Genomic DNA, 22,518 nt, shown 5'->3' on the forward strand with positions numbered 1-22,518 from the left:
TAAACCAACTAATTTTAAACTTTTGAAAAATAAATGTGTACAAGACTAGAAGAAATCAACTCTTTAATTAAATTGTTTTAATCGACAAATATTTTTTACCTTTTCGAATAATTACCGAGGTAATTATTTATGTGAAAGATCATGTTCTAATCCATAGGAAATCTTTTAATTTTTTGAAAAATCATGACTTTCATACTAAAAATTCGAATACTTTATATGGGTATTTAAATATCCTTTCTTATTCTTGCTTCCAGACTACAAACAGAAAGTTAGCATTCAAATGTCTATGTTAAGGCATTGAATTTCTCATCAAATAAAATTTAGCATTCAAATGCCTTAAATAGGATATTTGAATGCCCAAATTAGATTATACGCTCCCTTCAAACAAAAATGTAAATATCCAAAATTTTTCTAAGAACATTCGGATACCCTTATTAGAACTTTAAATCTAGCTATCAAGTTCGTTTCAAAATCTTAGGTTTTTTTTTTTTTATTTCATTAATTAAATAACATACTTATAAAATCAATTTTTTTTCATAGTCTGAAAATCATTTCTAAACTTATGCCATTAATATTAATGCGGCAAGTCAATCTAATTTACTTTTTGTTTTATATAACAAGTATTATTTATCCAAAAAAAAACTCAGCATATTACGGCAAATTTTTTTAATATTTTGGAATGATAAAAAATTGAAAGATATGATACAATTGATTAAATAATACTCTTATAATTATAATAAAAATAAATAAATAAATATTAATTGACATAAAAATTAAAGAAGATATTTTTTTCAAATAGAATATCGAACTTTTGTTATGAATTGTTTCAAATTATGTTCATTATTACCTTAAAGGATTTTTAAAAGGTCAATTCCTTACAATAAATATTTTTATTGTATATTATTTATTTAAAATAATTCTTTAATTAAATATTATATTATTGTATTTGTATAAATTTTTTTTTAAAAAAAAAGGACAAGTGAAGCGGGGCATAACTGAAGTTCACATGAAAAAAAAAAAAACTGAAATATAATTTTAGAGAAAAATGAAATGATTAATATGATGGAAATTAGTCAAAATTCCATCCTGTACAGTAACTGAACCCAAGTTACAGTAAATAAAAAAAAAAGTTGAAATAATGAAAAAAAACTAATGAAAAATATGACTAAAAAGGTGCAGAAACGACGTCCCGTATGCCTTGTAGTTGTTCTTGTAAATCTTGTAAGCACTCTATTTGTTTGAGATCCATCATGTTATCTCTTGCTGCCACGCTAACTACAGGCTTTAATCCCTGTTCTCACCCATTTTAATTATCAATTTACTATTCTAAACATACATTCATATATATATATATATATATCACCATAAAAAATAAAAAAAAAAAGAAACCAATGATACTAATTGATAATTACCTCTGTGAAAATACTCATGGCTTCTTCTATGCTTCTCGTACTCACCACATACATCGCTGCCTCTTGCAAACAATTTCTCAGCAAAACCCAGCAATTATAATTAATATCCAAAACTCATTAGAAAATAATAATAATAATAATTAAAAAAAAAAAAACCTTACTCTTGCACATTGAATTTGATCAATGGTCAAAGTCCTCGGCTCGCTTTCTATCGAAGATTTTCTATCAATCCCTAAGGCCGATTTCCCTTCCATTAATGATCAAAGACAGAGAGAGAAACAACCTCAAAACCAAAGCCCAAAACAAGGACACAACTTTCCTTAAATTTTGAAAGGTTGGCTGTCTGAAGATGGGACAGATCATGCAAGATTTTGTTGGGGAATTAAGACGAAGTATGGGGCTAATCCTTTAAATACAGGGGTGGGATTTTGGTTAACTGCACTACGTAATCTAACGTGGCAACCTTTGCATGGCTTGCGTGACACGTGGCTGTTGATGAAGAAACTCATGGTCACACATTAGATTAGATTTTTCCAATTGCGACATGTCTCGGTCGGTTCCGTTGGTTCGGTTAATTACGTATTGTTGTTTGGCTCTTGAACCAATGACAGACCGCCACGAGTCCTTGAGGTGACGTTGGGTGTCGAGGTTGGATTGACTGAAGGGGAATACGTGGATGGATCGGATGGGGATTTTGTTCAGTTGACGTGTTTGAAGAAGGGGTGAGGAGCATGGAATATTTTGCACGTGAGCAACATTTTGAGTGACTGTTTTTTGTTAAAGGACATGAGATGAAAGTAGGAATTGCGAGGGGAATTCTGGTAATTAATGTGAGGAAAGATAATTACAGGGAACATGTCACAGTTCGTGAAATTCTTGATATTTAATTATGAGCATATCTGCCATGAGATTCTGGATTAACGGTGAGGAGAAGGCTTTAAAATTTTGAGATTTTATATCCAGTTTTATAGAAAGAACAAGTTTTTTAAGTTAAATTCGCAAGTTCTTTTAAAAATAATTAAATAAAATAATTATTTAATATATTAATAATAAAATTTTTTAATTTTACATATAAAATAAAGATGATAACGTATGTTTTTTAGTGTGTATTTAAAATAATAAAAAATTAATTTAAAAAATAAGACATATGTCATTATTGTAATTTCATTTTTAGAGTTAAAAAATTTTATTATCAATGTATCCAATAATTTTTTTAAATAAAAATAAAAATTAAATTGAAAAATTAATAAATTAATAAATTGAAAATTTTTATTACATAAATCAAATATGAAAAAATTTTAATAAATTTTGATATATTTTTTAATTAAACATTTTAGTAAAAATATTGATAGACTTTTTTACCATTAAATAAATATATAACAAATTTAAATTATAAATAATAATTTTAATAATATTTTACATATTATTGATTTTCATATTAAATTCTATCAATAAATAGATTTGGATTTTTATTAAAATTTTTATTAAACTATTTTTATGAAAAAATTTCACAAATTTCACTTAAAAAATTTCAATTAAGTTTTGTCCCTCACGTTATATTGATGTAATATTTGATTATTATTATTATAACATGTATTTGTAGTTTCAATTAAAAAAAAAAAACCATAACCATATCTTAGATGCCAAAAATATTTATTAAAATATCATTTGCAAATATTTATTTAAATTTAATAGAATTTTTGAAATAGTATTACTTTCCTATATGCATATTTATTTATTTATTTTTTTCTAACTATAAAAAATAATCTTTGGTTAGTTGACAGTTTTTTACAATTTTTTTTAACAAATCTTATTTTAAAGTATCTTCATATATTACAAGTTTATTTATATTTATTTTTTCGTACATTGCACGAGAGATTAAAGCTAGTATGATATAAAAAAATAAATAATAATAAAAAATCTATCGGAGTTTATATTTTAAAAGATAATTAAATAATATAACAACATGTTATGACTTCTTGTTTTTCTTACAAATCCGAGAGGTGAAGTTAGCCATTTGAAAACTTTGTGCCATGTGTCTTCAATTTGTCGTCAGTCAAACATTATTTAATGATCCCAGGTTTGGATATTACAATTGGATCAAACAAAACCCAATTCTTTGTTTATGAAATTAAAGCATTATGTTGGCATTTTTGTTAAAAAATGAAAACGAAAAACCTTTTGCAGACCTCCTTCCTTTTGAAAAGGATTTCTAATGTCCAGGATTTTATTTAATGAAATCGAGGTTTTTCCTTTGTTATTTTGAAGTAAAAAAAATTCTAAGCTAAGGGTAATCGACAACATCCATTCAATTCCGATGACAATATTGATTGTTATGAGGTTTGAAATCGCTATTCTGATTACTCAGTGTCCAATAGGAATTTAAGCCTCTGATTATAGATTTTTTTATTCTTTTTCATTTCTCTTGACAGTTTGAATGTTATGGCTCAATACAGATTTTGTAAACGTGATTATAATTTTCAAGTAAAAATGTTTTATTTTTTTGGACAAAATATTTATTATTATTGATAATTCTTTAACAATGTTTTATTTTTCAAATCTGTAGAGTTTCATGGATTACAGGTTAGTCATTATTCCTAATAATTGCAGATATTACTGGTGAGTAGAGATGGTAAATCAACCCAAAATCATTGGGTTTCAACTTGATCTAATCATCTAGGGTTGGATTGTTTTTTAAAAGAAAAGGGTTTCGGTTCGGGTCGGTTTGGTTTTATTTTTTTGAGTGGTGGATTCGGGTCAGGGTCGGTTTATATGAAACCCAACCCGACCTAAGATATTTACCAAAATATCCTTGATATATGTATGTAATTTTTTTTTAAAGTTTTTCATTTTTTTTTGCCTTATTCATGATCCTTTGAACTTTCAAACCAAGGACACTCTAAGTTGGCAAATGAATATAAAAATTCATAAAAAACATAAAACAAACTAATTAAAGGATATTTCAAGTTCTAACAGCATTCTTCGTACATAAACCCCATAGCTTTTATGCATATTCTTTATTATTTCCTAATATGTTAAAGAGATCAAAACATTCATTGGTTGTCAAAGAATATACATATTTATCCTTTAAAGGGCATTTATTCCCTCAACAAAATTTATAAGGGATTAGTAAATGCATTTTTTGCTAAAAACTCCTTCAATAAATAATCCATACAAAAAATTTTAGAAGAGATTTGATTATTAAAGGTGTTTTTGGCATATTGAAAGTATTTTTTTGCCAAAAACACATTCAATAATCCCTTTCAAAAATTTTTGTATGGATTATTGAAAGCGTTTTTTACCACATACAAAAAATCCTTCAGTAAATAATTCATACAAAAAATTTTATAAAGGATTTGATTATTGAAGGCATTTTTTGTCAAAAATACCTTCAATAATCTCTCTCAAAATTTTTTGTAAGGATTATTGAAAACGTTTTTGGTCATATATGCCTTTAATAGTCCCCTTAATAAATTTTTATGAGAGATTATTAAAGATGTTTTTAACCAAAAACACCTTTAATAACCTGTACAAAAAATTATTGAAAGCATTTTTTATCAAATACGCCTTAAATAATCCCTCATACAAATTTATTGAGGGATTATTGAAAGTATTTTTTGTCACAAACACCTTCAATAATCCATTCAAACTCAAAAAATTTATCAAGGGCTATTGAAGGCATTTTTGGCAAAAAATGTTTTCAATAATCTCTTCAATACAATTTTTTGTATGTATTATTGAAGGTATTTTTTGTAAAAAAATGCCTTCAAAAATCCCTCTCAAAAAATTTTGTATAGATTATTGAAGGTATTTTTTGTTATATACACCTTCAATAATCTCTCAAAAAAAATTTTGTATGAATTATTAAAGATGTTTTTGATCAAAAATGCGTTCAATAACCCCCTAAATAAATTTTTATGAGGAATTACTAAAGGTGTTTTTAGCCAAAAACACATTCAATAATCCTTCATATACTTAATAAAATTTTTTGTATAGATTATTAAAGGGCCCTTTAATTATTATAAGATCGATTAATTCAGTTATCAATTTTAAAATTGATAATCGATCAATTTAACCAATTTAACCGATTTCAAAACTGACTATAACTGAAAACCAATTAAACCAAGCTAAAATGACCATATTTTATCGGTTTCGATCGGTTAAATCGATTTAAACCAATATCTGCTCACCCCTATGTATTTTATAATTCTATTATTTATGGTAAAAATTTGTGAGATTTTACTAGATAAAAAAGTTTTATGCACTAAGTTTGAATTTGTGAGTGATTTAATTTAATTTAATTTGTTAATGCTTGTAATATATTTAGACTATGATTTGTTAAGTTTTCAGTAAATTTAAATTGGTAATAAATTAAATTCGAACCGGGTTAATTTAGGTTGGATTTGGGGAAATAATATTCTTAACGAGTCGGGATTAGGTTTTTCAATTAAAACCTTTGAGCGGGACTAGGTTGGGTATAAGGTAAAACTATTAAAGCTTTGAGTCAGAGGTGGGAAAAACAAAAAATCAATTTATTTCACCTCATTGCCAACTCTACTGGTGAGTTTCTCCGAGCATAATCAATTTGATATGTGTAACTCTTGAAAATGAATAGCCATCTTTTCATTAATTTCTACTTAACTAATAAACACTTTTCATTTTTTGTCCAAATTCATTATTTAGGAGTGGAATTTATTACTTTATTTGTAATTGCTCGTTTGCCACATTTAAGTTTTATGTCATTTAAAAGTTAAATTTACATACCTTTCATCATTTTTTTTGCAATCTTTCCATTCTTTCCACTGGTAAGGCTCTTGTTTCATATTCTTATAGTTTTGTACCACATTTTACTAGCTGTTCATGATGTTCTTGATCTTTTCTAATTTATTATACAAATCTATTTCTGAGTAATTATAAAAGATTGTCTCATGTCATATATTCTTCTTATGTTGTTGCTATGTTTTCTATAAACCCCTATGTTTCTTTAGGTCTTTGAATTTGCTTGTATATAATGAAATTTTAAAAATACTTCCATTATCAAATCTTGTATTTTTTGTTATACAATTATGCATTTAACCAGTTATGAAAAATAAATGTTAAATATGTTATTTTTTAAAAAAATAAAAAAATAGACAATAATTACTAAGCATTTAAACATGTCGCTTACAACCATTAATATTTCACTAACCATTAATATTCGAAAATTGCCTCACTTCTCAAGCCATTTAGGTAAACAAAAAACTAATTTTCTTTTGCATAAACAAAAGGATTTTAAATTGTTTTCTTTACCTTAGAATAGAACGATTGTAATTATTTTATTTTGACATAAGCTTTGTTAAGATCTATTTCAAAGAAAACTTTGTTGTTTCTACATTAATCTTATTGTTCATTTGATTTTGTACTATACCTTAACTGTGTGTGATCTATCAACATCTTAAACTATTAAAATATAACTCATGAGAACAAGTCAAAATGAAATAGGATTGAATTCTAATAGATTTGTTCTACATAATGTATCTATCATTGTAGACAAGGTTAGTCACGATACTTTTAATAGGCTTTGAAGACTCAATAACATAAAACAACCAAGGGCATACTTCATATCCTATTCATACCCTAAAAAATCAAAGAAGTTACAATAATTGACGTTGATCCATCCACTAGACAATTTTATGCTATATGCAATTGATATTTGAAATCATTTTTTATGTATGCTAGTACATTTTGTTGCCCAAAACATGAGAAACGACATCAATACTTATGTAAGATCCATTTTTTTATTACATTTACATCAACTTATTTTTTAAAACAATAAAAAAAGAATTATTATTTGGTCTTATAAAATAGAATTGGGTAGAACATGTTGATAGAAGATTGTAATGGCAACATGGAGATTATGGCTTTTGCAAAACCAACTGAAAAGTTTATCAAGTTAACCATAAAAGAATTCACAATGGCAAGAGAGCTTAATAAAATGATATTCCATACACTTGTCAAACAGGTTGTTCACATTGGTCTAACATAAAAAAGAATCATAAAAAATGTGTTATCTTATAAAGTATCTGACTTAGAAAACCCATTGAAACCACAAAAAATTTAAAATTTATTGGATTAGCTAAAAGACATGACAATCATTCATAAACAAATTAAACTTCAATAGAAAGAGTTGAAAGCTCATTACTTTTACTCCCATCATCAGAACATAAAGAACGTCGAGCACCCAAAAAAAATGTACAATAAAATCTCTCTATTTCAAAAACAAAAGAAAATCTAACATGACTAGAAATCTCCACATTCTACAAGACTTATTTCCATAAGAAAGTTCAACAAAAAACCTATAGTATATATGAAAAAAAATTATCATAACTTTAATGTATTTAATATTAAAATTAATTTTTTTAATAAAATTAAAGTTCTATGATTTTTAATATCAAAAAGTAAAAAAAATTATAAAATATAATTTTAAAATATAAAAAATTAAGGGTTTTAGATGTTTAAAAAAATTAGGACATAAATTTGAAATATTCCAAAAAAGAAAGATGAACAAAAAAAATTGAACAGAGAAAATATTATTTTCTACATAAACTTTGCATGAACAATTTAATATTTATGGATTTATAGACGTGTGTTTTGCTTTTATAGTTACTTGTCTAATTAAGAATCAAGTATATATATTAAGGCTAAAATTACAAAAACATTTTTAAATTTCTTTTTTGAAATTTTATAGAATGAAACGATTATTAAAATTTCTAATATAATGTATTATTTTATTGTACTAATGCATACACTAATAAAATAAATAGTACATCCGTAACTATTTTTAGTTAAATTTAATGGTTGGTAGAATATGAAAAAAAAAATTAAATGAAATTGATTGATATTCCTTTTTGTTCTCAAAATAATTTTTAAATCATTAATTAATAAAATATAATAATATTAAAATTAAAATTAATATATTAATATATATTTTATGACTTTTCATTTCTCATTTTACATAGAATTCAGTGATTAGAAAGTACAAAATTAAAAAAAAATCTATATTTATTTTTAAATAATTAATTAATGAAATATGAAAACATTAAAATTAATAAAATAGCTTTAAAATTTTAGTTTTTAATATTAATTTATTAAAAAATTCAATCCTTATTTGTGTCATTTCCTTTCAAGGTTTTTTTTTTTTTTAATTTCTAAAAAATAAAATATTTATTAAAATGTAAGCATATATTTATTATTCAAATCTCGATTATATATGTAGTATATATATATTTTAATTTTACAAGTAAAATTAAAAAGTTATTATATGTCATATTTTTAATTATATCTTAATTTTATATTATATTTAAGGATTATTTATTTTTAATTATAATTATATTTAAAAAATTATATGTCATATTTTTAATTATATTTTAAGGATTATGTATTACCTTACTAATTTTGATAAATAATACAATAATTTTTCATATATTTATATATATATATTGTATAAATGATTCATTAATGATATGGATGGACAATAATTAAAGAGTGCAACATTTGCTTTGCCTTTATAATGTACAAAACAAAAATGTAAGTACCATGTACTTTATCTTAAATAGTGGTATTTACTTTAATAATTCTCATAGGCCAAATAAAAAGACAACCACCAAATGACCTAAGGACCTTGACCACCAACTTTTGTCGTTTGTGTCAATTACTCACAATTTTCAGATTTTTCACTTCTTCTATTCTTTTTTATTGATTTGGATACAAATTTATATATTTTATTAATTTTCTATTTATTTATTTTTATTGAAAATAACAATACTTATTTTTTTGGCAAATATTTGAGCAAGTTTAAGAAAATCAGTAGCTTCTACCTTGAAATTTTACACAACTCGATGGTGCACAGATGAAATATCTCCCCGAGCAATCTTAACATTTTATCATAAATTAATTAATCATATAATATATCCACAAAGTTGATACATTTAATATAAATTTTTATTAAATTAAATTTACTAAATATTTGTGATTAATTTATTATAAAGCCATGTAATGATTCGATTTTAATTCGATTAATGTATAATATTATAAATTTTTAAAAATTAATTTAAATTTATATCAAATTTTATTTAAAATCGATTTAAACGTAATTTTATTAATTTAGTTTAATTTATCAAATTTTAAAATTTTAATATTGAAATAAATTTAAATATAAAATAATTTTTACAAAAATTTAAAAAATTATCTAAAAATTTATAATTCAATTAAAATGTTTTTTTCTATTTTTTATTATTATAAAAATATAAAAAAAAACTAATAGGGAGACATTAATTATGAATATCAAAATATTAGTAATTTCATAAATATTGATGATTAAAGAATAACATTTTTAAAGATAAGTTATTAAAATAAAAATTTTTAAAAATTAAAAAATAATTTATTTTTATTTGAACTTTTAAAATCTGTTATACCACATTTACAGTACTTCATTTAATATATCAAATGATGTGATATTTGATGATGACATGAGAATTTCACGTTAGCATTAGTGTCTAGCGTTAATTAAAAAATTAAAAATGATAATATCAAACAGGAACTTTTCCTGAGTCAACCAAATAAAACTCAGTTAGAGTTGGAGTTGGATGATTAATGTGTGATTTACTCGGAAAAAAAATCAATTCATCATTCCTAAGAAGAAATTAAAAAAAAAAATCCGATATAAAGTATAAACCAAAGGCACTTTTTTATTTTCTTTTTCTCAATCATTGTACAGAGAGCAGAAAAAGAAAAAATAAGAGAGAATATGTTTGCTCTGTGCTGCTGTCTTCAGTCTCAACTCCACTCCTGACTCGTTATTCTCCTAAATCGACTCAGTTCGTAACTCAAGTCTTTCCAATATGGATGATCTCACTCGTCGGAGACACGGCTCTCGCCGCCGATCGTGGTGTTGCACGTTCACTGTACCTCCGTCGAGTCCTGAAAACCCTCATTTGTCTCGGCATTACCGTAACAATAACAGCAACTGCAAAACCAAACTCGGTCCACAAAAGGCCGACTCACTCTCCAAACTCAAAACCTCCAACTCTGTCCCCAACTCACCCCAGAGTTCCAAATCCGGGTTAACTGTCATGGGTCGGCTAGACCCGCGGCGAATCCTTTCACCCGGACGAGTCTCCCCTATAGACCACACCGATTCCTTCGAAGAAGATCACCACTCTTGGCACGCCATACCATCCGCCGCTTCCGCCGTTGATTCCCTACCCAGGTCACGATCGCAGAGTTTTAGGGCCAAAATAGAAAGCCCGGATGGTCATTGGGGTCTGGATCCAGGTCGGGTCCAAGGAGGGGGAGGAGGAGGGTACGATGTGAGACTGAATCTGAAAGGGAAAAATGGTGGGGTTTTGGTGTTGGAGCTGAATTCACGGGTTTTGGCTTCGAATTCGGATGTTTTTGCGGGTTTGGTTGCGGGTTCTTTGGGTAGCAAAATGTGTAGAATAGAGGTTCCTGAGGTGGAAAATTTAGGGGTTTTTAGAGAAACGATTGAGCTTATGTTTGAAGAAGATATAGCCAAGACGCTTGTCAAATTTGGCGTTTATAGAGCTATTGATATACTTGAGGTAAGCCTTCTTTTATTTTCTTTTAATTTTTTTTTCAAGAATTTTATCTAAAACTTAAATTTTTGGTACTTTTATTTTTATCTTCTTTCTTTGGAATAATTAGTATGTGTTGAACTGTTGATATTGTTTTAAGAAAAACATGTACCAAAAAAAGATCATTGTTTTAAGAAAATAAGAATCTTAGGAAAAATTATGTTCCTAAAAAAGACCAATATTTTCAAACAAGTGACCTCCCCTTGGAAAATCATGAGTGCTTGTTGAAATCAAACAAGTGAACTCTTTGTCATTTTTTTCCATAATATTTAAATTTTCAAGTTTGATCATGTTGAGGGGATAGAAAAATATGGAACTGTGATTCTTTATCATGTAGAAAATCATTTTGATATGATATTTGCAAACCCCTCTATTAGATCCATATATCATAATTGGAGGATTGTATAGGAACTCTCTATAGTACCTTTTGTATTGTTTTTGGATAGCAGATTTCCCCTGCTTCTTTGGATGATGAAATATTACTTGTCCGAAAAGATATTTGCTGTGCGAAGCCAATGACTTGGAAGTTCTTAGTTTTATTCTTGGTTGAACGTCCTGTCAGATTTCAAAGCATATTTTGAGCATTGTTTCATGTTCTAGTTTGACAAATCATGGACTTTTAAACAGAAAGCGAATAAAAAGTTGTTGTCTCTGCATTTACATCTTGATCAAGAAAATTTATTCTAGGGGCTTTCTCAAAATTTTGGAGATTCTGAAGCTCATTTAAGAGAACTTTGTTATTATTATCAAGTTTTTTCTATTCCTTTTTTTTGTCTCAAATTGGTTCCTACTGCTCAGTCTGCTATAGCCTTAGCTATTAACTAACATAGATATCAGCCAGTGCAGAAGATATATCACAAGTGTTTGAGTAGGATTATAATGAGCAAAATGTTACAGCATTCTACTTTACTGATTTCAAGAGAATTTGTAAGTTAAAGAGCATAAATTGGCAAAGTAACTTTATGAAAGATATATTTTACAAGGACCATCAAAAAAGTAATTCTTGATACCTAATTTTTACATAAAGCTCTAGAATATAGTAAACATTGATAGCATTGCTAATAATTTCCGTCCTCAAAAGTGTAAATATGCTAACAAGGAATTATTTCTCTTTACTGAAATATAATCCAGTGGAAAATATAGAATGCTTCTTCTCATGGAGGTTTATCAATGATACATGCAAAGGTTTTTTAAAGGCCTTTAGGTGACAAGATGAAAACAAACTTTTTCCTCCTACCTCATTGTCATGTAATTTTTATTTCAGCAAATTAATTTTTATTTTATGAGTTGTGCTTCTTATCTCCAATTCCTGTTACTTTTACTATATGGTCTATTCTTCCTTGCTGCAATTTTCTCTAGATGTCTTTGCATTCCTCCTTTTCCAAACCATGAAACCATAATCACTGATCATAATTGTCAAAGATCATTCTAGAAATTTCAATTTTCCCTACAAAACAAACCCCAAAGCCTATTGAATTGGTTGCTGTTCTTGAGTTCCAGAAGATATTTTTCTCTATAATTGTAACTGCCAGCAATTAAGTTTTATTTCATGTAAAATGCTTAATTGCTTTTTCTTGCATAACTCTAAGACCAAAACCTTAATTTTTTTTTTTAACCTTAGCCCACCAATAATCACTTTGGCAAATTAAGCCAAACAAGTTATTCCTTATCTTTGTCCTGTAAAGTCACCAAATAGTATAAGTTCACGCTTGAATGTTTCGAGTTTTTCTTTTGTATCTTTTAGTTGGAAAATTCAGAATTAATATTTTTAATTTATTTCGCATGTTATCTGATTTCCTGATCCCCTTTTACATTTTTGCTGCATTTTGACTCTTTTTCTAAGTGCCAGTTCCTAATAATATTATTTATACTTTACATATCACACATTTTTTAAGAATAAAATTAGATCTCGTAGGTATTTAGGATGCATGCTAAAAGTGTGACTTAGTTAATGACTACTTTTTCATGAGAAAGTCAAAAGGCTTGGCTCGCAATTTGGGAATTGAATGCATGCTGGTGCCATGATGGTAATAGATTTAGCAGCTGAATAAATTTTATCTAAATAGGTTTATTCTGTTAATTTGTATTTAATCTTTCCATTACCATCATCATTATACTATGGACTTGGCCTGCATTCAAATGGTTGATAAATCTATCAGGCTTATCATAATATTCATCAAGAAATATGGACTAAAAAACCTTTGGTTATCTTAGTTTGGGTGGTAAATAATTGGGCTTTAGGTAGCTGTAGCCTGTAGATCCCAAGTTGAAATAAATCAGTAAAAAATGGGAAGGAAAAGTGGTGCTGTCACCTACTTGGTGTTAACAAAGGAACCTGCACCCCATAGATACCTATGAGAAATAAGTTCCTAAGAACGTGTTATTTTGTTTTTATCTAAATAGGTTTATTCTGTTAGGATTTGGTGGTTTTTTATTTAATCTTTCTATTATCATCATCTGTATGCTATGGACTTGGCCTACATTTAGCTTAGTTTTCAAATGGTTGGTAAGTCAATCAGGCTTATCAATAATAACCGGCAAGAAATATGGAGTAAACCCTTTGGTTATCTTAGTTTGGTTGGTAACTAAGTGGGCTATTCTAGGTCAGTCAGCTTGGTAAAATGGTTGGCCATGATACTAAATTGGGTTCAGAGTCCATTAAGTATGTGAATCATCCTCAGAATAGAGCGAAAAGATTGGATATGGATCTAGATGGTTTACAGTTCATAAGATATACTGAATGGTTAGATTGGCTACTAAAATTGTCTAAAATAAAAGAATATAGTAACCGTTTAATTTTGGGTTCTTTCCCCTTTCTAGATTGCTTATTCATATATATTCATCTTGATAATTGTAAATGCCCTGTGGAGACAACTTCACTATCGCACCCTTATTACATTTAGTTCATTCCATTGGATTGAACATTTGTATGGTAATGATTTGCAAATGGAAACTTGAAAAATGTTGGCTTTAGTGGATTTTTCTTCCAAGAGACATAATTGTGGAGAATAAAAAGTTGCCTCTAAAACCGAGGCAAGATAGATGGTGAAAGATGTGAAACCATCTTTACAAAATCATTATTCTTTCTTTGGTATAAACTAATTTCACTTTGCTTGATTGCTGCAATGAGAACTTTGAGCCTCCTCTGTTAGATATTACTTTTTTTTTTCTCTTATCTTAAAATACCAACATCATTTGAAATTGCAATTAGGTATCAGCTAGCATTATGTTTAGCAGAGGTGTTCTGTCTTGTTTAAATTACCTAGAAGCTGTTCCTTGGACCGAGGAGGAAGAAGAAAAATTAAGGAGCCTGTTTACAAGGTTCAAGTTTGATGATGCAACAAGTAGAGATATCTTGGCTAGACTATATTCTCAGCAATCAACAGACACGCACCAAAATTTAGCCAGACGTCTTGTTTCATCCATCACCACCTGCTGTGATGCCAATGCAAGAAATGAGCTGAAGTCACTGGTCAAGGGTCTCCTCTGCAAAAGTTCAGTCTATGAGAAGGAGCAACCTGATGTCAACAAGGAGGATTTCTATGCTGTTTGCCAATCTTGTGTTAATGTGCTAGTCAACCTGTTTGAGGAGGCCTCTGATGCTATACCCCATGAAAGAATGGCCAAAAAGGAGATGGGTAAGCCTCTAATTGAACGCATCTCCAGACAGGTGGATAACATCAATTGGCTGCTGGAGATCTTGCTTGATCGACAGATGGCAGAGGAATTTGTGGATCTGTGGGCCCATCAAGGGGATCTGCTTAAAATGCACGAGAGATCATCTCCTATGGTTAGGTATGAGCTAAGCCGTGTTTCAGCAATTTTGTTCATTGCAATGGGTACACGAAAATTGCACTGCCACTCAGAGGCGAGGTCAGGGCTTCACCAAGCATGGTTTGGTCCAATGCTATTGGACTTTGGTTGGCTGCAGAGATGCAGAAAGGGGCTTGACATGAAGGCATTGGAGGAAGCTATGGGTCAGACCCTCCTAACACTACCATTGAAGCAACAATATGTTCTATTTATGGAGTGGTTCCGATGTTTCTCCAAGCATGGCACTGAATGCCCTAATCTCAGCAAGGCCTTCCAGATTTGGTGGCGCAGGTCTTTCCTTAGGGGCTCTGAAACATATGGCATTGAATCCAGGTAATTGAGTAATATTCTTTTATTTTTATTTTTATTTGTTTCCCACGTGTGTGATATTGCAATAATGCAGTTTGAGGTATTCACAAACATCTGTAAGTGAATAATGCAGAATCTATGTAGAATTGTTGTAAGAGGAAAATGGCATCCAATTTTCTGTAAGAGCAAAAATTGAAGCCTCAAGTCCAGCCTACCTTTAAAATCCAATTAGGTAAATGATCTAACAGGACTAATCAAAATCCAAATTACTCGGGACGAAGCATAAAATTTTGAATTTTTTCTGAAAGATTTTACTCGGGAATAAAAGGTCAAATCTCACACAACCTTTTTTTTTTCAATTTAATAATAATTGACAAAAAAAAATGTAATATCTTCAAAAATCAAATAAATAAATTTAAAAGCGTAAAAAATAATATAATTAATTTATCATGATTTTTATAAACATTTAATCTAATCATATGATATTTTATTTAAATGAGTATTTTTTATATAAATATTAAGATAAAAATAAAAAATTGAAAAAAAAATTTAGATTTCATGATTGTTAAACTTTAGAGAGAGTATAATAAGAAAGCAATTAAAATATTTATAAACTTTGCTTTGAAAAAAAAAAAAAACAATTATGAAAGTAAAAAAAAAAAAAAAAAAGCTAAATCCTAAATCACTAACAGTCAGTCCCTTAATCCAAAATCCCTACCTCTCAGCCTTAATCGTAGGTGTTTAAGGTGTCCGATTTTTCCCTGAAATCACCACTAGCGAAGGAAAGAGAGCTATTTAGACAACTTAGCTTTACTCAAGTAGGAAAAGGGAGCTGTTCGAAATCTTGAAAGTGATGAGAAGCCATTTCTGTGTTTAAGGTATTGAAGGCTTTTTTAGTCACCTCAACAAGTGACGAGAATCTCAACTAGTTTGGAGAATCTTAAAAGACGTTTCTTTGGCTGCAGCAATTAGCAGGTCTATATGAATTAAATGTATATTTTGTTATTTTGAAATTGATTCTAAGTTGTTGTGAAGTTTAAAACAATTTAAGAATAAGACTGTGCGAGTGAGAAGGATTTTGGATTTGGGAACTAAGTTCTAGTGATTTGGATTTGGGTGTTCTTTTCTTTTTTTTTTTTAAAGTTGTTTTTCCTTTTTTATTTATTGTTATTAATGATTAATAAAATAAAACTTGATTATAATGGCTTTAAAAGTTTAAATTTGACGTGGACTAAAAGTCAAATGACGCGGCACGTTATTTAATCTACATTAGTATCCATTTAAATATTCATTAATCAAAATGTCATATAAGCAAAGTTAATTGTTACATTAGTATTTTTATTAAAAAAAGTTAAATGGAGTTAATAATTTAACTAAAATTATTAAATAAAAATAATATAAATATTATATTTATACAAATTATAATATATTGATTAAATTTTAAAATTTAAAAAAATATAATAACTAATAGCAAACAATGTCAATGGTTATATCAATAAGTCAATGATTATATCAATATTTTTAATAATAAAAATTTGACGAAATTAATTATTATATTAAAATTATCAAAACAAAATAATATCATGATTATATTTATATAAATTATAATAAAAAAATAAATTTTAAATTTTAATAAGGTACAAATAACATTGGTATAATTTGCCCTTTACAATTTATTGTACTTGATGAGTTTTTTTTTTTTAACTAATTTTTAATTAAGTTGGTATCATTTGGTTGGATGTGACATCAATTCAATAAAAAATATAAATAATTTTGGGTTTGGCATTAGTTTAAATTAATATAGATGTTGTGAATAATATCTTATCTCTACTTTAGACAAGAGTTGTACTTTTTAGATTTTTTTTTTTTTTTTACATGTGATGTTTTGGTACACAACAAAAAATATTCTTTCCCATCTCACAAATCTTATTTTATTCGTATCAAAATTGAAATTGGTAATTTCAAGAGTCAATGGATGCGGTGTTCCCTTGAGAACTAGACGTGTCCAAGGGACCATGCATTTGAAATTAGTACTAAGCTACTAACAAAGGATGATTGCGGTGAATTAGGAGTTTAATTTCGTAAATTTATATAATTATTTATAAAAAATAATATTTAAGTTTAAATTTTGGTATTTGTTACTATTTCTCCTGTTAAAACTATAAAAAGATGATAGTAATATAAACTAAAGATCAATTGCTGTCAAGACTAAATGAATATATGTAATGTTGATTTGTATTAAATAAATAAATTTGACGTTGGGAGTTAAAACTTTTTTCTTATTACAAGAAAGGGAATTTTGAAAAAAATTTTTGAATAATTGAACTTATTTTTGAAAATAAGAAATGCATTTATATATGATTGAACCAAATGTTCATATATATTCAATTGAATAAATAAAAATAGAGTAAAATATAGATAATATCTTATATTTGAGTCATATTGTTACTTTTTTTTTTTTGCTAAAATAACAAAAATGCTTTCAAATTTTATCATCTTATTTTAAATAAATTTTTATACTTTTATTACACTCAAATGAGTTCTCAAACTTTAATTGCACTTAAATAAATCTTTAATTTTTAATTTTTATCCAAATAAGGCATTAACATTTAATTTATTGCTAAATAAACTCTTAATATAAATTAATTTTTTATTATGTTAATAGCATGCATAGTTCCTAAACTTTAAGACAGATTTTATATTGGTGCCTAAATTTTAAAAAGTTTTAATTGAATCTTTAATTGCTCAAACGTATGTTAATATGATCCATTCATTTGTTGAACCGTCTAAATTGACAACAAAACCTATATGGCATGACATAATCTTCCAAACTTTTATTATGTGAAAATTTTTTGTTATTTGAATAGATTATGTGGAATTTTTTTATGATTTTTAAACAAATCATAAACCAAAAAAGACAAAAGACTAAAAAATGAAACTTAAACCAAATTAAAACAAAAAAGACTAAAAAAAATAGTAAGTTTTACTATAAAAGAGAGAAAAGTCTGTGTAATAGTATGAAAGAGATACGAACACAAGAATGATAGGACCCTGCAAGTGTAAAGATTTTGCTTACCTTGTGAGAGAGGATGAATAAAAAGGATCACTTGTCAACAAGGGGATCAACCAAAGAAGGTCGCGTGGTTTGGGGTTTCAATAAGGGGATATCATGAGTTGGAGGTTGAGAGAGAACGATAGTAACATTGTTTATGGTTAGTTTTTTTTGCTTGTCTATTTATGATTTTTAATAATTTTGCATTGTTTTTTATTTGGGTTGTTTATTATTGCTGTTTGATTTGTGAATTTTTTTAGGGTTTTTCATGTTTAGGGTTCTTGTTTAATTTGTTTAGGGTTTTTCATGTTTGAAAATTGTTTGATTTATTTATTATTCCTATTTAATTTTTTATGAGCCTAGTTTAGATTTAAGGATTATTTTATGGTTCAAGTTTTAGGGCTTCATTATTTTAGGATCTCCTACCTACTTTGTAAACGACAAAATTTGACAAAGTAAATAACATACACTTTACATCTTAACCATTTGTCTGTCATTTTGAATTTACATATACTTAAAATTTGCCTCTCTTTGCATAAATCATTGACAATCTCATAAGTCAAAGGCTAAATAACAACTAATGTTATATAGAAGTTATTGCAAATGAAAAGATCTAAGTGGAAATATAACTCACAATGAATGAAAATAATATTTTAATTTTGTTTTGTTGACAAGAAATGGGTTGGAACAACAAAAATGCTCAGTGTTCTAGTACACTAGTGTCAGTCTTTACAGTCTTAACAAGTAAGAGTAACTTGATCCTTGACAAAACTAAAGTCCAATTAGTTGTATCAATTAGGATATGTTCAACAATAAAACAACAGTAATAAATATCAAGAAAACTACTTTGCTACTTGAATTATCATTTTACATTACAAATTTTGTTCATCAACCAGAGGAATAGTAGTAAAACCCAAACTCTAAAAGATTAATTAAACAAAATAACTGGTAAGATTAGCCCTCATTCCCCACCTCACAAAAACTTTTAAAAAAAATAATCGATAAAAGGAATAGGAATTATTGATAACTGTCATAATTGAATTAAAGATAAAGTATCATATATAAGTGCCAATAATTACCTATGCAAGAGCTTGAAAAGCAACAAAATGAAATTATTTAGTTGAGCAGTCCTTTAAGTCAGAACCTTTCAATAAGATCACCATTGCAAAGGCATCTATCAAAGATAATCATATTGACAATTGTGACCTACATACATATTAAATACAACTTCAATGAACCATTTCAACAAACACAAGTCATCATTCAATCTAGAATTATATTTTGCATAATGGATTTCACATCGTATAGAATAAACAACAATAAACAACACTTCTATGCAATAAAATCATACAACAAACAACACTCATATACAGGACCAAACATAAAAAAACTAAAACTAAACATATTGATACAATATCACTTAATAATGCTAGAATTTTTTCAAACTTACAATTCTTATTTACAGCCATTAAGGGTGAGAAAAAAGTCAAAAAATCTAAAAATCAATTTGAAACCATAATATTTAGCTTGGTTCGATCGATTTTCGAATTGAGAGGTGAAACATAAAAAAAAAATGAACCAAACTGAATTATATATTTTTTAGTTTTATATACTTTTTAAATTTTTATAAAATAAAAGTAATAATTTTATATCAAAATCTACTTAAATATATTAAAATTTTATGTTAAAATAATATATAAAAATTTAAAATTGATAAACCAAATCGAACCAAATTGGTAAAATTCAATTCGGTTTGGTTCAAATTGAATGAAGATTCGAATCAGATTTGAAATTTTCATAATATTATGTAATATTCGAAAAAATCGAACATAATTTGTTCAAAATCGAACCGTTATCACCCCTAACAGCCACCTCAACCTCTAGCAATTAAATTATATAATCAAACTTTAAATTACAAATGAAAACATTTCACTAATTCATTAATCGACACTACTGGTTTCTACTGAATCCAGATAAAATTTTCAAATTGACAAAAAGGTTATAACCTATACTAGTTACAAGCCATACAAAAACCAACTTGCTCAATGATTCTGTCTCAACTTTATAAACAATAAACTAACTTGCTCATTTATGTCATGACTTTGCTCAATGTTGATTTTGTTTTTAAATATTCTGTCCTTAATAGTGTTATGTCTTTTAACAATATCATTGTTGGTTTTATGCATGGTAGATGATTATTCCCCTTACTTCACTATAGTTATGCATTATGGGGGTTATTTTTTAGGTAGTCAATATAAAGAAGGACAAATAGCATATTTTAACTTGTGTGAGGTTAATAAAATGTGTTTGTTTGAACTTCATAGCATGGTAGATATGACAGGGCATATTGGATTTAATATGTATTTTTGAAAAATCCTTTATAGATAGCATGGATTAGTAAAAATTACCATTGATGTTGATGTGATGAAGATGTGTAAGCATATGCCTCAACGTAAGTACATTATTATTTACCAACAATCTAAGATATATGTTGAGTCTAATGTATAAAGGCCTAGTATCGGTACAGAAAGGTGTAGTGTAAAATAATTTTATGAAAATGTATCAAATGAAAATAAAACTAAGAGTGAGGACTTTGACTATATGGATATTGAATATAAGTTGGATCAAGATTAAGATGATGTGAATTTTAAAAATTATGTGGATCCTAGCTTTGAAAGTGATAGAGATACTAGTCATGAAGAGTTGAAAGAATTAGAAGTAAGTTTTGATGATGATCTTTATAGTATTATTGGATTTAATAATGATGATAATAGAAAGAAATGACCTAAATTTCAAAACACTAACATGGATGACCCTATATTCTGTGTTGGAATGTTATTTAGGGATAAGAAGCAATTAAAAGATGCTATGAAAAATGCCAACATTAAGGATAGGTGAACATTAAATTTAAGAAAAATGACAAAGTAAGATTGAGGTTATATGCAAAAAAAAAATATGAATAAACCTTATATGGTAAGAAATTTAAGCATGAACTAAGGGATCCTAACTTTCAGATTATAACTTACAAGTTCAAGCATTCTTGTTGTAAAAACTATAAAAATTATGCCAATAGGAATATGGATTATAGGTGGTTGGCAAATAGGTATATGGAATGTTTCCTTGCTAATACAAATTATCTTTTGACTTCGTTTAAGAGGCAAGTGCACAAAGATTATGTGTTGATTGTGTCCAAGTTGAAGTTATGGAGAGCAAAACAGTTGGCTCTGATAAATCTTAGTAAGACTTACTTAGAACAGTATTTCAAGATAAGAAGCTATAAAGAAAAAATTAGAAAAACTAATCAAGGAACTACTGTTCTATGTAAGTTAGATGGTGGTATCCTTCAAAGAATGTATGTTTATCTGAAAGCATGTGTTATTAGAGTTAATTATTATAAGTCAATAATTAGTGTTGATGGCTCTTATTTGAAAAAAAAAGTATGGAGGCCAATTGCTTGCTATTGTAGGACTGATGTTAATAACTACATTTATCCTATTGCATATATTATGGTAGAAATTAAAAATACTAAAACATAGACCTAGTTTATTGAAAGATTGATGGAGGATTTGAAGATGAAAAATCAATACAGTTACACTTGGATGTCTAACAAGCAAAAGGTAAATTATATGTTTTTGGTTTAACTTATATATTTGTTATATGCTATTTACTCTGTTTATTTATTATGTTATGTAATAAGTATCATCTAATCAATTGTTTTTTATCATAAGATTTGTTTCATTCGAAAGGTCATTTTCAAAATCAGAGCATAGATATTGTGTGAAGCATTTATATAACAACTTTCAAAATGATAGCCATAGAGGGAAGGCTTTAAAGGATATTCTATGGGTTATAGCAAAGGCAAACCACGTACTAAAATTCAATGTAATCATGGATAAGATAAAAGATAAGCACTCAAAAACATATGGTTGGCTTTTAGAAATGCCAACACAGGAATGGTCAAGGTTTTATTTCAGCACATTTCGTAAATGTGATATTCTACTTTACAACCCATGTAAGTGTTTTAATAAGTTCATTTTGGATGCTAGAGACAAGCCAATTTTGACTATGTACAAAAAAAAAAAAAAAGATGCAAACTGATGAATAGATTCTATGTAAAGAAGAATGCTATGGATAAGTATTTTAGATTGATTTGTCCAAGGATTTAGAAAAAACTTAACAAGAACAAAGAATTGTTTAGAAAATACTAGTCACAACCATCAACATAAAAAACATTTGAAATAAAAAGCTTGATGTACTAGTATATAGTTGACCTAGACAAATAGCCATGTGGTTACAAAAA

The 22,518-nt window shown here is 27.4% G+C and overlaps 2 protein-coding genes across 2 annotated transcripts; one reads left to right on the forward strand and one right to left on the reverse strand.

Annotated features, from left to right (window-relative positions):
- Positions 1-1,007: 1,007 nt before the first annotated feature.
- LOC111316048 (uncharacterized) lies at positions 1,008-1,805 on the reverse strand. The gene is made up of 3 exons (XM_089753533.1): positions 1,573-1,805; positions 1,413-1,474; positions 1,008-1,291 (listed from the first exon to the last, which is right to left on the reverse strand). Exons 1-3 carry the CDS (start codon positions 1,664-1,666, stop codon positions 1,166-1,168), a joined length of 282 nt encoding a protein of 93 aa, XP_089609659.1. The 5' UTR covers positions 1,667-1,805; the 3' UTR covers positions 1,008-1,165.
- An 8,213-nt stretch (positions 1,806-10,018) lies between these two features.
- On the forward strand, positions 10,019-15,329 carry LOC111316827 (BTB/POZ domain-containing protein At2g13690-like). Its single transcript, XM_022918990.2, has 2 exons — positions 10,019-11,011; positions 14,256-15,329. Exons 1-2 carry the CDS (start codon positions 10,292-10,294, stop codon positions 15,192-15,194), a joined length of 1,659 nt encoding a protein of 552 aa, XP_022774725.1. The 5' UTR covers positions 10,019-10,291; the 3' UTR covers positions 15,195-15,329.
- Positions 15,330-22,518: the final 7,189 nt, after the last annotated feature.

The sequence above is a fragment of the Durio zibethinus genome, chromosome 24 (genome assembly GCF_047325235.1).
Source record: "Durio zibethinus cultivar Kanyao isolate XHJ-2024 chromosome 24, ASM4732523v1, whole genome shotgun sequence".
Taxonomy (NCBI): Eukaryota; Viridiplantae; Streptophyta; class Magnoliopsida; order Malvales; family Malvaceae; genus Durio; species Durio zibethinus.

Bases quoted from the DNA above. Each gene is read 5' to 3' on its own strand.
- LOC111316048 (XM_089753533.1), bottom strand. From the start codon at position 1,666: ATGGAAGGGAAATCGGCCTTAGGGATTGATAGAAAATCTTCGATAGAA. The intron at 1,475-1,572 runs TAAGGTTTTTTT...ATTGTTTGCAAG, and splicing joins TCAAATTCAATGTGCAAGAG to AGGCAGCGATGTATGTGGTG. The intron at 1,292-1,412 runs GTAATTATCAAT...GGGTGAGAACAG, and splicing joins CCATGAGTATTTTCACAGAG to GGATTAAAGCCTGTAGTTAG.
- LOC111316827 (XM_022918990.2), top strand. From the start codon at position 10,292: ATGGATGATCTCACTCGTCGGAGACACGGCTCTCGCCGCCGATCGTGG. The intron at 11,012-14,255 runs GTAAGCCTTCTT...AATTGCAATTAG, and splicing joins GAGCTATTGATATACTTGAG to GTATCAGCTAGCATTATGTT.